The sequence below is a fragment of the Suncus etruscus genome, chromosome 9 (assembly GCF_024139225.1).
Source record: "Suncus etruscus isolate mSunEtr1 chromosome 9, mSunEtr1.pri.cur, whole genome shotgun sequence".
NCBI lineage: Eukaryota > Metazoa > Chordata > Mammalia > Eulipotyphla > Soricidae > Suncus > Suncus etruscus.
The window spans coordinates 97,389,725-97,404,727 of NC_064856.1; the positions used below are offsets into that span (position 1 = coordinate 97,389,725).

General features: G+C 41.0%; 1 protein-coding gene across 1 annotated transcript in view; it reads right to left on the minus strand.

Annotated features, from left to right (window-relative positions):
* FNBP4 (formin binding protein 4) overlaps positions 1-15,003 on the minus strand; it is a 50,677-nt gene that overhangs the window by 11,436 nt on the left and 24,238 nt on the right. Inside the window, exons 10-15 of the mRNA XM_049779587.1 lie at positions 13,734-13,838; positions 11,783-11,916; positions 10,600-10,784; positions 3,633-3,949; positions 3,365-3,509; positions 2,159-2,502 (exon numbers count right to left, since the gene is read on the minus strand). Of these exons, the coding sequence (XP_049635544.1) occupies positions 2,159-2,502; positions 3,365-3,509; positions 3,633-3,949; positions 10,600-10,784; positions 11,783-11,916; positions 13,734-13,838 (1,230 nt within the window). The remainder of the gene's footprint in view (positions 1-2,158; positions 2,503-3,364; positions 3,510-3,632; positions 3,950-10,599; positions 10,785-11,782; positions 11,917-13,733; positions 13,839-15,003) is intronic.

Consider the following 15,003-nt stretch of genomic DNA (forward strand, 5'->3'; position numbering starts at 1 on the left):
GGTTTGATTCACGGCACCCCATATGGTCCCCAGCCTACCAGGGGCGATTTTTGAGTGCATAGCCAGGGGTACCCCTGAGCACTGCTGGGTGTAGCCCAACAACCAACCAAACAATCAAGCTAAAAATTAAAAAAAAAAAAAAAAAGAAGGGCCCGGAGAGATGAGATAGCACAGCAGTGTTTGCCTTGCAAGCAGTCGATCCAGGACCAAAGGTGGTTGGTTCGAATCCCGGTGTCCCATATGGTCCCCCGTGCCTGCCAGGAGTTATTTCTGAGCAGTCAGCCAGGAGTAATCCCTGAGCACCGCCGGGTGTGGCCCAAAAACCAAAAAGAAGAAAACAAGAAAGAAGAAACAATAGACTATTTGAATCACAGTCCAAACTGCCTAAATTTCTTTTTTTTTTCTTTTCCTCTCCTCTCCTTCCCCCTTTCAAACTGCCTAAATTTCTAATGAAGAACAAGGATATATATATACACACACACACACACACACATATATATATATATCTACAATTTAATAAATTTCAAGTATGATAAAAAAACTTTTTTAAAGCAAAAAAGGGACAGAATTAAATACCCCAAGTCAAAGGCAACAACAATGAAATCAAGAAAACCAAACTCTGGGCCCGGAGAGATGAGATAGCACAGCGGTGTTTGCCTTGCAAGCAGCCGATCCAGGACCAAAGGTGGTTGGTTCGAATCACGGTGTCCATCCATCTTTATCCACCACCATCGTTAATTATTTAATACTACAGTCCCCCATGCTGCCAGGAGTGATTTCTGAGCACAGAGCCAGGAAAGCCCCTGAGCGCCACTGGGTATGGCTCAAAACCAATAAATAAAAAAATGGGCTTGTTATACTGGCAAGCTGGTACGGGATGCACTTTGGGAACATTGGTGGACACTGGTGGTGGGATTGACTGGCCCCAATTCATTTTATGTCTGAAACCTAACTATGAAGAACTTTGTAAATCACAATGGGTTTCAATAAAATGAAATAATAATTTAAAAAATGCAACTAAAAAAAAAAAAAAAAGCAACTGGAGGCTGAAGCAATAGTACAGAAGGTAGGGCACTTGCCTAGCTGAGTTCACTCCTCAGCTCCATATGGATTTGCCAGGAAAATCCCTTAGCACCAGCAGGTATAGGGAAGGAAGGGAGGAGACTGTAACAGATGTCTTTAATAATCTTTTAAGTGCCAGCAGAAGGTATGAGCAAGGGATCATGATTTGCATGTGAGATACCAGATTAGATCCGGACACTGAATCATTTCCTGACCACCAATGGGAGTGATTCCCCAAATACCATTGGATGTGCTCACTGTTCTTCAAACACCACAGCAAATAAAGGAGATAGCAAGCAGAAGAGCACATACACAAGCATATATACTCACAGACAGTGCTTGGCATCTCCATGTACAACTCTAATGTCCCCTGATCACAGGCCCATCAGACCCACAAATTCAAGTTGAATAAAGAGCAAGAACATGTGTTATGCATGGTGAGTAATGCAATAAATGGGCACTAGTGGCCTCCTAGTCACAACATCAGCAGCAAAGGATGGAAATATTGTTGAGGCAAGGGAGTGTAGCTCAACAGCAGAATAAAGGCCTTGAAAACATGAGATCCTCAAAGTATCCCTAAACAACCCCATATCCCCGTTTTAAGAGTCCAAAGGCAGGTGTAGTGGCTTAAAACAGCTGTTTGCAAGAATATGGCCACAACCACTCAAAATAAGATAAGAAAGTTACTTTTAGGGGTTGGAGCAATAGTACAGCAGAAGGACATTTGCCTTGCACATAGCTGACCCAGGTCCAACCTGGTTTTGATCCCCAGTATCCCATATTGTCCCCCAGCCTGCCAGGGGCGATTTCTAAGTGCAGAGCCAGGAGTAGTGCTGCTAGACATGGCTCCCAAACAAACAAAAAACAAAAGTAACTTTTACACATACATCTTAATAAATATTTTGGTTGAAAACTTAAAAAGAGAGACTGAAGCAATAGCACTGTGGGTAAAGCATGGCTGACCCATGTTCCATCCCTGGCATCCCATATGGTTCTCCAAGTCTGCCAGGAGTTATTTCTGAGCACAGAGCCAGGAATAATGCCTGAGTGTTGCCAGGTGTGGTCCCCAAACAAACAAACAAACAAGATACTATACCTTTTCCTTCTTTCCCTTTTTTGTCTTGTCAGGTGGTGGTACTTTAGGAGCAGGTGGTGGTGGAGGAGGTGGAGGTGGAGGTGGCGGTGGTGGAGGTTCTATAATGGCTGTGGAAGGAACAGCACTCCTGGCTTGGATTGGCTGCAGAGTCGAAGTAGTGACTCCAATTGGGACAGAACATTCAGCGTAACTCATAATTGCAGGGGCTGCTGCCAGTCCTAGGTAATTTGACTGGAGGCTCATTCCTCGGGGCTGATGACCCATTCCTGTTGTTGGATGACTAACTGATATGGCCTGGTGTCCAATCCCAGCAGCCCCATGACCAATCCCTGTTGCCTGGTGACCTAACAAAAACATAACATGAAAACTATAAAAGACATTGTAACAAACCCAAAAACAAGAAAAAGAAAAAAAAATGAGATTAGGGGTTAGATCACCTATAAAATGATTCCAACACTATTTTTCCCTAAAATAGAACCTTTTTTAAAATAGCAAAATATTCATGGGGAATGGTGGTCCTTAGGATAGATCAGTGATAGAACACATGAACTGCAAACACAAGATTCTTTGATACCCAGGTGAAGCCCATTCCCAGGGCAATTTGGGACCTTTGGTGCCACAAGATACATAGCTTCTGGAAGCACCACAAGTAATGTGGTCACTATAACAGGGAAGGGGAAATTTTGAGGGAAAGGCCACACTTGGCAGTGGTACTGAACCTAGGTCAACCACATGCAAGGCAAGTAAGTATCCTGTTTGCTGTTACCATTCCAAATCCAGACAATAAAAACTAAAAACAATTTCTGAATAGCTTAGCAATAGTAAGAATATCAAACTACTGGGGGCCGGAGAGATAGCATGAAGGTAAGGCGTTTGCCTTTCATGCAGAAGGACAGTGGTTCGAATCCCGGTATCCCATATGGTCCCCTGTGCCTGCCAGGGGCGATTTCTGAGCATAGAGCCGGGAGGAACACCTGAGCGCTGCTGGGTGTGACTCAAAAACAAAAAAACAAAACAAACAACAAACTACTGACATATAAATGCACAAAACAATCTGAAAGTGCAAGATGCCCAACTGTTAACTGATTTTTTTTAAGCCTAAAGAAATGCTTATAAATGGGTTTTTTAATGAAAAGTCTTTAAGATTTCTTCACCTTATAATTCAAGAAACAAAAAGATATCATACATTTTAATCAAGACACTTACTTGCAGATAAAGCTGACTGGCTGTAGAGAACTGGAGAACTACCAATGGTAGCAGATCTTTGAACCACTGCAGTACTGATTTCTGCAGCTTTTCTCTTTACTGCCTTAGTAGAAGGAGAACTGGAGATGGTAGAATCAACTGAACTCTGTAATACAAAAATGCGAGTCATTGGCTAAAAGTCTTGATTAAACCATCTCCACTTAAATAAAATATGTCAATTGTGCTCCAGTTTCCGAATGTTCCTCTAATGCCAAATGGCATTCCTTACCTGGCTAGTTACAACTGTGGTTTGCACTGAAGGTTTTAATGGAGTATCCTCCTCTGTTCCTGGGGCAGGAGGTTCCTCACTTCCCTCATCCTCCATTTCTACCTCCTGGATTTCTCCATCTTCTGCTGGAGGAGGAGGTGGTGGTGGTGGAGGAGGAGGAGGGGAATCTGGAGGTGGAGGTGGGGGTGGCGGCATTTCCAGTGGTAACGGAGGCTGGAGTACAGGCACATTTGACTGAAGAAGGGTCCAGAATGGAGTGAGTGGCATGAGTGATGAAGAAGAAACTTGACCAGAAAAGGAGTCTTTACAAAGAGAACCTATGAAAACAAACAGGAGTCAGGGAACAAGACAAAAATTCTATGGCTTATAATTTATAAAAATGGTCAAGAAATTGTCGAGACAAATATGACACAAGTACCTACTCTACAACAATGTCATTAATAAACAACTTGGTTCAAATAATGACTTCCATGGGAAGATACATTTATCTTCCTCATAGTGTTGTACTTTGGGCCCACATTTAAATATGGGTAAATAAAGCACATCATGTCAATTAAATTGACAAACTCAATCCCTCAGCTTCAATACACAACTAGAAGCAACACTGAAGATGATTACTTCAAAAGTAAAGTGGTAAGAGAATGTGTATTTGCAATAGTGATTTCATGTGTTTTATATTTTCTTATCCCAGTAAATGATGAGGGACAACCTAGAAAAGTACCCATTTAAAACATCCCTAAACTCTGCCCATTTCCACTAATTTGAGCTATACTTAAAAGTATATATATCCTAGTCTTATCATCCCTTTACATCTTTGTGTATCAATATTGCACTCATTTACTGAGTTACTATGAATAGAGGGAATTAAAATTTTTCTTTTAAATAGAGAAAGGAATGATCCAAGGATCAACATTTCTAGTAAATAATAACTAAAATACACCAAAAGGAATGTTGAAGGATGTAGAGAGTATGAAATGGCTTAAATCTCCAAGTTAAAAGTCACAAATAGGATTCAAAAAGATAGTACTGTGGGTAAAGTACTTTAGTTGTTATGTGGCCACCCCGAGTTTGATCCTCAGCACCACACATGATCCCGAGTCCCACCAGCAGTGATCCCTGAGCACAAAGCCAGAAGAAAGTTCTAAACAAACCACAAAAACAAAAACCAAAAAAACCCCATGATGAGGGCCAGAAAGATAGTGCAGTGGATAAAGGCCTTGCACCAATCAGGAGTAATTCCTGAGTGCAGAGTCTAAAAACCTGAACAGTTAATGTGGCCCCAAAACAAACAAAAGACCAACCCTGCCTAAGTTCTGTAAACATTAATCACTGTCCTTTCTTTGATGGGCAAAGCATTAATGATTAGAAAAAACAGGATATACTTACTTGTAGCCTTCCCCATCCCTCTTTAGCGTCAATAGGGAAGTTTCAGAATATATGGGACTATTAGATATATCCCAGGAATGTTGAAGGGAATTTTCTCCCTAAAATTGTAGAATTTAGGAGTAGAAGAGATATGAGAAATTATCTAGTTCAACCCTCTCAATTTAAAGGTAATGAAACCCAGGAGAGAAATTACTTGCCCAAGATATTTAATTGCTGATGGCCACATCTAGGGCTTTTACACCAGTATTTATCTGGAGTCCCAAGATTTTTCTAAACTTAAACATGTATTACTTCTTATGGGGTAGAGCTCCAGTTGCAGTTATCTGTCAAATTTCATAGTCAACAACAGTTGTTAAATAAGGGCTGTATTATTAAAATTTCCTGGGCAAGGATTAAGCCTTTACCTTTCTATGATCCAAATACACCTTACTGACATGCAAAAGATTTAAAATCACCATAAATCTGTGACTTTTAGATTAGTTTCACTTTTTAAACAACAGAAACATAATTTAAAGGATTATTAAGAACATAAAGAACATGATTCACACATTTGATTACTAAGAAATTAATAAAGAGAACACATCAGAGGATGTAGGGGAAATGCAGTTTTTCCAGCTAAAATGCTTCCAATGGCTCAATTTTTTTTAACCTAGTAATATATAAGTGAATCTATATATCATTAGATGCTGACTAGGTATGGTGAAGCATTTTATACTGCATACATAGTAGAAAATCAAAATCACACAGAACCTAAGGAATAATAAATAACTGCAATATATAAAAGGTAATTAGAATTTATATATTGGTAAAAAAAAAAAAGGAATTTATATATTGCTTAAGATGTCATGTAGAAGCCTAAAGTAAATATCATGTTGAAAATAAGAGACATGCTCCATAGAGAAACTTAAACTAATACTGTAGGTGTAAGATAAATATGACCATTAGCAAAGCTAATTAGCTTAAGAAAATTCTATATAATACAAGACTTGAAGACTTTAGTAGGAGATAAGCACAAATATCTGTGTGGGTGGAAAGAAATGGGTGCATTGGTGGTGGTAATGTACTGGTGAAGGGAGGTGTTCTTGTGACTGAAACCCAACTACAGTCGTGTTTGTAATCATGCTTTTAAATAGAGATATCTTAAAAAAATAATAATCCCAAACTATAAAAAATTTCAAAGTTGACAATTAACAGGGCTAGAATGGTAGCACAACTTATAGAGTGCTTACCTTAAATACAGTCAACCTGGGTTTGCTCCCTGGTGTCCTATACAATCACCCAAATCCCAACAGGGGATCAACCAGGAGTAAAGCTCTGAGCATCACAGAATATGGTCCAAGAAATAAATTAATTGAAACTGACCATCTCTCGTTTAGCAAAGAATTTCAAGAAATCCTAGTTGAATATTCATGTCATTTAAAAATGACTCTTCTTCATTAATAAATTTAACCCAATTGGTTTACTTTAAAATTTAGAACATTTGGGGCCGGGCGGTGGCGCTAGAGGTAAGGTGCCTGCCTTGCCTGTGCTAGCCTTGGACGGACCGCGGTTTGATCCCCGGTGTCCCATATGGTCCCCCAAGCCAGGAGGGTCTTCTGAGCGCATAGCCAGGAGTAACCCCTGAGCGTTACCGGTTGTGGCCCAAAAAAAAAAAAAAAAAAAAAAAAAAATTTTAGAACATTTAATTCTTCAAGTCTTAGAGAACATTAAAATCAAATACACAACTCTATCATGTGCTAATAGATTAAAAAACTTAAGTTCAAGACAGACTACTTTAGAATTACATTTTTTTTGATTTATGGTCCGGAGAAGGCTTGACTTGCATGCAGCCAACCAGGGTTCAATCCCTGCATCTCATACAGTTCCCTGAGAACTATACAAAACAACAACAAAAAAACTCAAAAAACCTGGTGCCAGGGCCCGGAGAGATAGCACAGCGGCGTTTGCATTGCAAACAGCCAATCCTGGACCAAAGGTGGTTGGTTCGAATCCCGGTGTCCCATATGGTCCCACGTGCCTGCCAGGAGCTATTTCTGAGCAGACAGCCAGGAGTAACCCCTGAGCACCGCCGGGTGTGGCCCAAAAACCAAAAAAAAAAAAAACAAAAAAAAAACCTGGTGCCGGAGAGAGAGCATGAAGGTAGGGCATTTGCCTTGCATACAGAAGGACAATGGTTAGAATTCTGGCAACCCATATGGTCCCCTGAGTTTGCTAGGAGCAATTTCTTTTTTTTTGTTTTTTTTTGTTTGTTTGTTTGTTTGTTTGTTTTGGGGGGGGGCCACACCCGGTGGTGCTCAAGGGTTACTCCTGGCTGTCTGCTCAGAAATAACTCCTGGTAGGCACGGGGGACCATATGGGACATCAGGATTCAAACCAACCACCTTAGGTCCTGGATCGGCTGCTTGCAAGACAAACACTGCTGAACTATCTCTCCAGGCTGCCAGGAGCAATTTCTGAGTGTAGAGCTAGGAATAACCCCTGAGCGCTGCTGGGTGTGACCCCCTCCAAAAAAATAAATTAATTAAAAAACCTGGGGCCGGAGAGATAGCATAGAGGTAAGGTGTTTGCCTTTCATGCAGAAGGTCAGTGGTTTGAATCCCAGCATCCCATATGGTCCCCCGTGCCTGCCAGGAGTGATTTCTGAGCATGGAGTCAGGGGTGACCCCTGAAGTGCTGCCAGGTGGGACCCAAAAAGCAAAAACAAAACAAAACAAAACAAAAAACCTTTTGGTGCTCTATAAGTAGGATTCCAAGAGTTTCCTATTGCCCTATAAAAGAAATTTTATTTACTATCTTTTTTTTTTTTTTTTTTTGGTTTTTTGGGACACACCCATTTGGTGCTCAGGGGGGTTACTCCTGGCTATCTGCTCAGGAATCGACCCTGGCTTGGGGGAACCATATGAGAACAGTTTACGGTCTTTTACTCACCAGATAGTATATGATGCAGGTGCTAGCCTTGCATGCATTCAACCAGGTTTCATCCTCAGTACCCCATATAGTCAGTCTCCCTAAGACTGCCGGGAATGATCTCTGAGCACTTCACAGGGAGTGTAAAACGCATCCAACCCAAAAAAGGGAGAATGGTGCAGGAGAGATATCCTGGAGGTCAGGAATCTGCCTTTCATGCAGAAGGAAGGTGGTTGAATCCCTGGTTCCTCCCCCACCCCACTCCCGTGCGTGCCAGGGGCGATTTCTGAGCCTAGAGCCAGGAGTGAGTGACCCCTGAGTGCTGCTGGGTGTGGACCCCCCCAAAAGGAGAGAAAATAACACTTTAAATTGCTCACAGAATGCTTAAAAATAGAAAACTAATACTCCACTTTGGAACATTCAAGAAAGAGACATTAGACAATGGTCAGGAGAGGAATCACCCACCCAGAACCATCATCAAGCCTCTTCAATTCACTAGCTACTAAAAAGCAAACAACAATAAAACCAACTTATTAGACATCCATCACTGTTACAAAACAAGGAAAGTAATCAAAAGAAAAGCTCATTAAGTGAGCACCCAGTAACTTAAGTAATCATATTCCTGATATATATATAACCACTTTTGTGATATGTTCATAATTATCACTGTGTTGTATGTGTACATTTAGAGTATGCTCATAAGATTTTTAGGTCATTTAAGAAACTAACAAAACCATTAAGATTATGACCAGATTCGTTGAATACATTAAGGACTTTTTTCAAATAGATTTGGGAAGGCAGTGGAGTTTAGAGCACAACCATTTTGATGAGGACTCCAGTTTTTCAGAAATTCAAGTTCTTAAAATTCTATTATAAATAAATGTAGTGTACTTTCATACTCAGTTGTATAAAGCTAGAAACCACTCCAAAGACCTGTCTTTAACTGTTATCATTTTAACAAAGTTGCTCGTTTTTTTTTCCCCTGAGTAAGAAAAAAAGCTTTTCTTGGGGGAGGGACAGGGGAGGTATTCAGGGTTTACTCAGGTATACTCCTGGCTCTGTGCTCAGAAATCACTCCTGGCAGTGCTCAGGGGGACCATATGGGATATCATACAAAGCAAACAAAGGCATACGCCTTACCCACTTTGCTATCGTTATGGCCCCTGATTTTTATTTTATAAATACTCAGGGGTACCCCTGAAAATTCTCTGGGTATAACATGTTATGTCAGGGATTCATACCAGAGTCAAATGTAAAGTAAGCATCTTAACCCCCTCTACTATCTCTCCAGCCCTAAAGTTGTCAGTTTTGTAATAAAAGGTCTATTAGTTTTTAGTTTTTTGGTTTTTGGGCCACACTTAGTGGTGCTCAGGGGTTACTCCTGGCTATCTGCTCAGGAATAGCTCCTGGCAGGCACGGGGGACCATATGAGATGCCGGGATTTGAACCAACCACCTTTGGTCCCGGGATGGCTGCTTGCAAGGCAAACGCCACCGTGCATCTCTCTGGCCCCTAGTTTTTTTTTTTTTTTTTTGGTCTTTTTTCTAGTTTTGGTTTTTGGGTCACACCTGGCGGCGCTCAGGGGTTACTCCTGGCTCTGTGCTCAGAATTGCTCCTGGCAGGCACGGGGGACCACATGGGATGCTGGGATTTGAGCCACTGTCTGTCCTGGATCAGCTTCGTGCAAGGCAAATGCCCTACTGCTGTACTACCTCTCTGGCCCTAAAAGTTTTGATTATGCTTCATTATGGACTTATTTTTGTCATCTAAGATGCCCTTCATGGAGGGTTGAGAGGGAGTGAGAGGACTGTCTTCTTCCATAATGTGAAAATACTGTCTGAATTCTTCAGAAGAAATAGAAATTCTCAGAGTAAATTAAATTACAATGGAAGTAGTTTTTTAAAATAGGCATAAATGTAAGTAACCAAGACATCCAAAGTATTTTAAATAAACCAAGTTACTCTGATGGCTTTATTTGCTACTTCAATTATCATTTTGCTTCTTTAACAACCACACATTTTTAAAACTATGACTAGTGGATATGAAAAATGAAATGAAATCAACTAACTTTAGAAAACTGAACCATCTAAATACAGAACTACTTATCACTCCATATAGATATTGTTAAGTCAACCGTCTAGTTCTTTAAAATTGGTTAGTGTTCTCATTAGAGTAAATCCAGTTTTAAGTTATAACAGTTATGAGACAATCTTCAAATATTCTTTCAGGGCTGGAGATACTACAGGTGTTAAGGTCTGTACCTAAGCTGATCTAAGTTTAATTCTTGACATTACACTGTTCCCAGCGTGTCATCAATTGTGGCACTAGAGACTCCCAAGCACTGAAGCGCTCCCTCATGCTTTCCTATTGAATCGCAAACCAGGGAGCCCAATTTCAAGGATCCATGAGTATTATGTCAAAGCCCTTCTTCCTTGTGTGTAAGCATAGATACACTCTCATCATTTATATGTTTAGAGGTCAGCTCTTAATTGGATGCTGATTTCTAGTCACTTCATGTTTTCTTCAGTGTAACTATGGTATTCTATTTTTGAGGTCAAACCACTACTGTTGCTTCAAAGTCAGTATGAATATAAAATTTCTTCTGTTCTAACAACACATGCCATTTTTCTCTAAGACACCTTCTCTGGAATTAATGCAGGCTGAATTATCCCACCTGTGGCATTCTCGGAGGCGTCGGCAGAATTTGAGTCAGTTCCAGTTTTATCTTTCAAAGACTGTTTAGGAAGAGTCTCGTCTCTATTTTCTTGTGCTTGGCTTTCATCCTCCTCCTCACCATCTGGGAACTCCCATTGAGAATCGCCCGACTGTTCGTTTACATAGAAATACCGTCTATGATCCCTAAATTACAAGAAAGAAAAAGCCGAGTTTTAAGATCTGTTCTCCTACAAAGACACTTCCATTTGGTCCAGTCCCAGGACAGCAGTCTTGCTCTCACGGGATGAACCGCTTCATACTGGACTGCTATTCACAAAGGCAACAAAGAGCTTTGACAACTGAGGATGGAGAACCAAGGATGATTCAAAGCTATTTGCACTGCCAGCAGCTCTGTGAATACAGCCCTGAGCCCTGTCACTTCAACAGATGACTTAGATAACACCTCTCACATCTTTTTATTTTTTAGTTTGCTGTGTTTTGCTTTGCCAATGCTTAACAGGGTTTTCAAGTTTCATTAATGAAGGGTCTCAATCTCCTAGAACACTAAATTTCCCTTCCAAAGAGAACAACGAAGTTTGCAATAGGTGACTCTTCCCCTCTTGGACCGTGGAATTCACATTTCATACTCTTGGTATCAAACAGTGAAAGCTAAAGAGAGGGAGAGGATTCTGGGAGCTGAAAAATAAAAGAGCAAAGATTTCAAATAACGAAAAAAAAAAATCAAGAAAAGCCAAATATAAAAAGAAATGTTTTCATCTGACCTGCTGGCAGAAGATAGTAATCTTGTTCTTCATTCACATCTTCAACCACGAAGCTTTCCTTAACTTCACCGAGGGTTAATCAGGAGTAGTTGCTTCCAGAGGTCCTGTAAAGCGCACAGAGCTCTCGCATGCGCTTAACCCCCAAGCCCGCCCTACTCCGTGCAACACTCTGGAGAGTAAAAACCAGCTTTGTCCAATCTTGGGAAAAAATCCGTTACAAGGAACACTTTAAACATTTCTTTTTTTCTCCGTGCGGCTGGCCCAACTCTGTAAGTGCTTGAGATGCTTTGCCTGCCCTGTACCGCTAACTGCAGCGGTTATCAGTCTCCAGACAGGCTGTCAAGTCGGCAGGTGGTGGTGATCACAAATCATGTCTGAGATCTCAAAGGTGAAAGGTGAAAAGGGGAGTAGAGTGCGTACCTGTCCCAGTGGCAGGACCAGCCTTTAGGAGTGGCGTTTATTTCATACTGTTTTAGTTGCTCTGCTGCATCTTGTAGTTTTCGTTTAAGGTAGTTTCCATTAAGAGCCCCTTCCCGCCAATCTGCAATCCGAGTCTAGAAACAAATAAAGGCATATTATGTTAGGACAGAGATTTAAGAATGTCCTAAAGGTTCAAAGAGATAGTAAACAGGTAAACCCCTTGCCCTGCATACAGCTGACCTGTATTCAATCACCTACATACATTATGTTCCCTGGACTCATGATCAGAAATTAGGTACTAAGCACCAAAGAGTGTGCCACGCAAACAAACAAAAAGCTAAAATTTCATAAACTTCCTGGTATATCATTATATCGCAAAAGATGAAAATAAAGGAGCAAAAAAGATTGCTCAAAGGGCTAGAGTGCATGGCTTTCCATTCTGGAGTGCTTGATTTATTTTTTGAATCACATAGGCTCCCAAGCTCAGCCAGGAATAACGTAGAGAACTACCATATTTGAACCAGAAACTTGAAAAGAAAAAAAAAAGGTGCGAGAGGGAGGGGAATCAGAGTGTTAACAGAGTATGCATGGTGCTTGTCAACACATTTGTCAACATCGGTTCAATTCTACATCCAATAAAGTCACCAAGCTCTAACAAGAGTTATCCCCGAGCACAGCCGGTTATGTCCCAAAATACAAAATTAAAAGTAAAAAGTAATGAAAAACGGGGCCAGAGAGATAGCATGGAGGTAAGGCATTTGCCTTGCATCCAGAAAGACAGTGGTTTGAAGCCCGGCATCCCATATGGTCCCTCATACCTGCCAGGGGCGATTTCTGAGTGTAGAGCCAGGAGTGACCCCTGAGCGCTGCCGGGTGTGACCCCCCCAAAAAAAGTTATGAAAAATGGGACCGAAGAGATAGCATGGAAGTAAGGTGTTTGCCTTGCATGCAGAAGGTCATTGGTTCAAATCCCAGCATCCCACATGGTCTCTGAGCCTGCCAGGAGTGATTTCTGAGCATGGAGCCAGGAGTAACCCCTGAGCGCTGCCGGGTGTGACCCAAAAACCAAAAAAAAAAGTTACAAAAAATGAGGATGCATCCCAGTTTATTTTTACCCCATCAATCTTATTATCTGTGAAAAACAGTGAAAAGGGGCCCAGAGAGATAGCACAGCGGTGTTTGCCTTGCAAGCAGCCGATCCAGGACCTAAGGTGGTTGGTTCAAATCCCGGTGTCCCATATGGTCCCCCGTGCCTGCCAGGAGCTATTTCTGAGCAAACAGCCAGGAGTAACCCCTGAGCATTGCCGGGTGTGGCCCAAAAACCAAAAAAAAAAAAGACAAAAAAAAAAAAAAAAAAGAAAGAAAAACAGTGAAAAGAGTTATTCCTCCTTAGACTTGACTAAAAATGTGTACTCAGTGATCTTAACCCTTTTAAGGTGGAGCTTATTTTGTTAGTAAAAAAAATAGAAGGCTTGGTCCTCAGAAAATCAGTCAGCATTCAATAAATCATCACTACCAATCCTACCCTGCACTGCTTTTGGTGAAGTATTATATATAGGGTACAAATATGACTAAAGCTATCTTCCTTCATGGGTTGAGAGCGAGGAGAGATGTAGGCTGGCCATACCTGGCAATGCTCAGGGACCACTCCTGGCTCTTTGCTCAGGTAAACACATTTCTCTAAGGACCGAATCTTGGTCTGGGTCTCAATATTCAGCATCTCATGGTCCCATGAACAAAGTGGGACTGAGCCCCTGAGAACCTTTAAGTGTGACCCAAAACAATCACAACCCCCTCCCCCAAACCCAATCACAAAACATGCTTATTTATACCAAAAATGGCTGAATTCATGGTCCCCTAAACAAAATAGAACTAAATCCCTGAGAACCTTTGAGTATGGCCTAAATTAACAATAAAACATGCTTATTTATACCAAAAATGACTGAATTACCTCAGTCTGTAAGAGGAGCACATGAAAGTTGGAGATGGACTGTCTATTAATGCCGAGGAACTCAAATTTACTTGTCAGGGTATTTGCCAGTTCTCCGATCTGAAACTGGAGTACATGGAACAAAAAAAAAAGGGGGGGGGGGAATTAACAATAACACATGCAGTATGTTCTACGTATATAAAATCTTTCATAAAGATACGAGAACAATAGATCTACTTATAGCCTTTCTTAACAGTTTTCTCTAAGTAGGCAGGAGATAAAATTCTACAATACATATAAGTTTGTAACTGCATATGGCTCAGGGAAATTAAATATCTATTAAATATTTAATATATTCTAATACAACGACTTCAACAATTGAAAAAATATATATCCAAATTGACATTTTGAGGGCCAGTGCAATAGCATGGCAGGAGGGTCTGCCTTTCATGTGTCTAACCCAGATTCAATCTCTGCATCTCATATGTCCTAAACCTGCCAGGAATAACCCTCTGAGTGCCCGCTGGGTGTGGAAAAAAGCAAACAAACAAAAAAAGACATATTTGTCTATTTAGTGCTGAAATTCGTCACTGTAGGCTATAACAGAATCAACCTCCTCGCTTTTACAAAGCTATACATCATATTTCTGCACAAACCATTCTTAAATTGTAACATACTTAATATAGTTTCTACTAAATCAAATTTAAAACTAATTTGCCACCGTACAGCAAGTAGTTGATGCAGAAATTAAATTTGTACCCTTTTTCTTTTCAGTACTTCAGAATTACAGAAATCTATACTTGAATTACTACTTTCCAATGTAAGCTAAGTTATAGATATACTTGTTTACAATTTACCTTTTATTTCTCTACATCAGTTTTATCACTATGTTTTTTTTTTGGGGGGTAGGGCCACACCCAGTGACGCTCAGGGTTTACTCCTGGCTATGTGCTCAGAAATCGCTACTGGCTTGGGGGACCATATGGGATGCTGAGGATCAAACTGAGCTCTGTCCTGGGTCAGCCACATTCAAGGCAAACGCCCTACTACTGCTCTACTGCTCTGGCCCCTATCATGTTTTTAACTCTATGACCTTTTCAGGTAAAAAGTAGGTGACTTGGGGCCTTAGCAATAGCACAGCGGTAAGGAGTTTGCCTAGCATGTAGCCGACCCTGGACAAACCCGGGTTCGATCCCCAGCATCCCATATGGTTCCCCCAAGCCGGGACAGGAGCGATTTCTGAGCATAAAGGTAAGAGTAATTCCTGAGAGCTGTCAGTGTGGTCCAAACA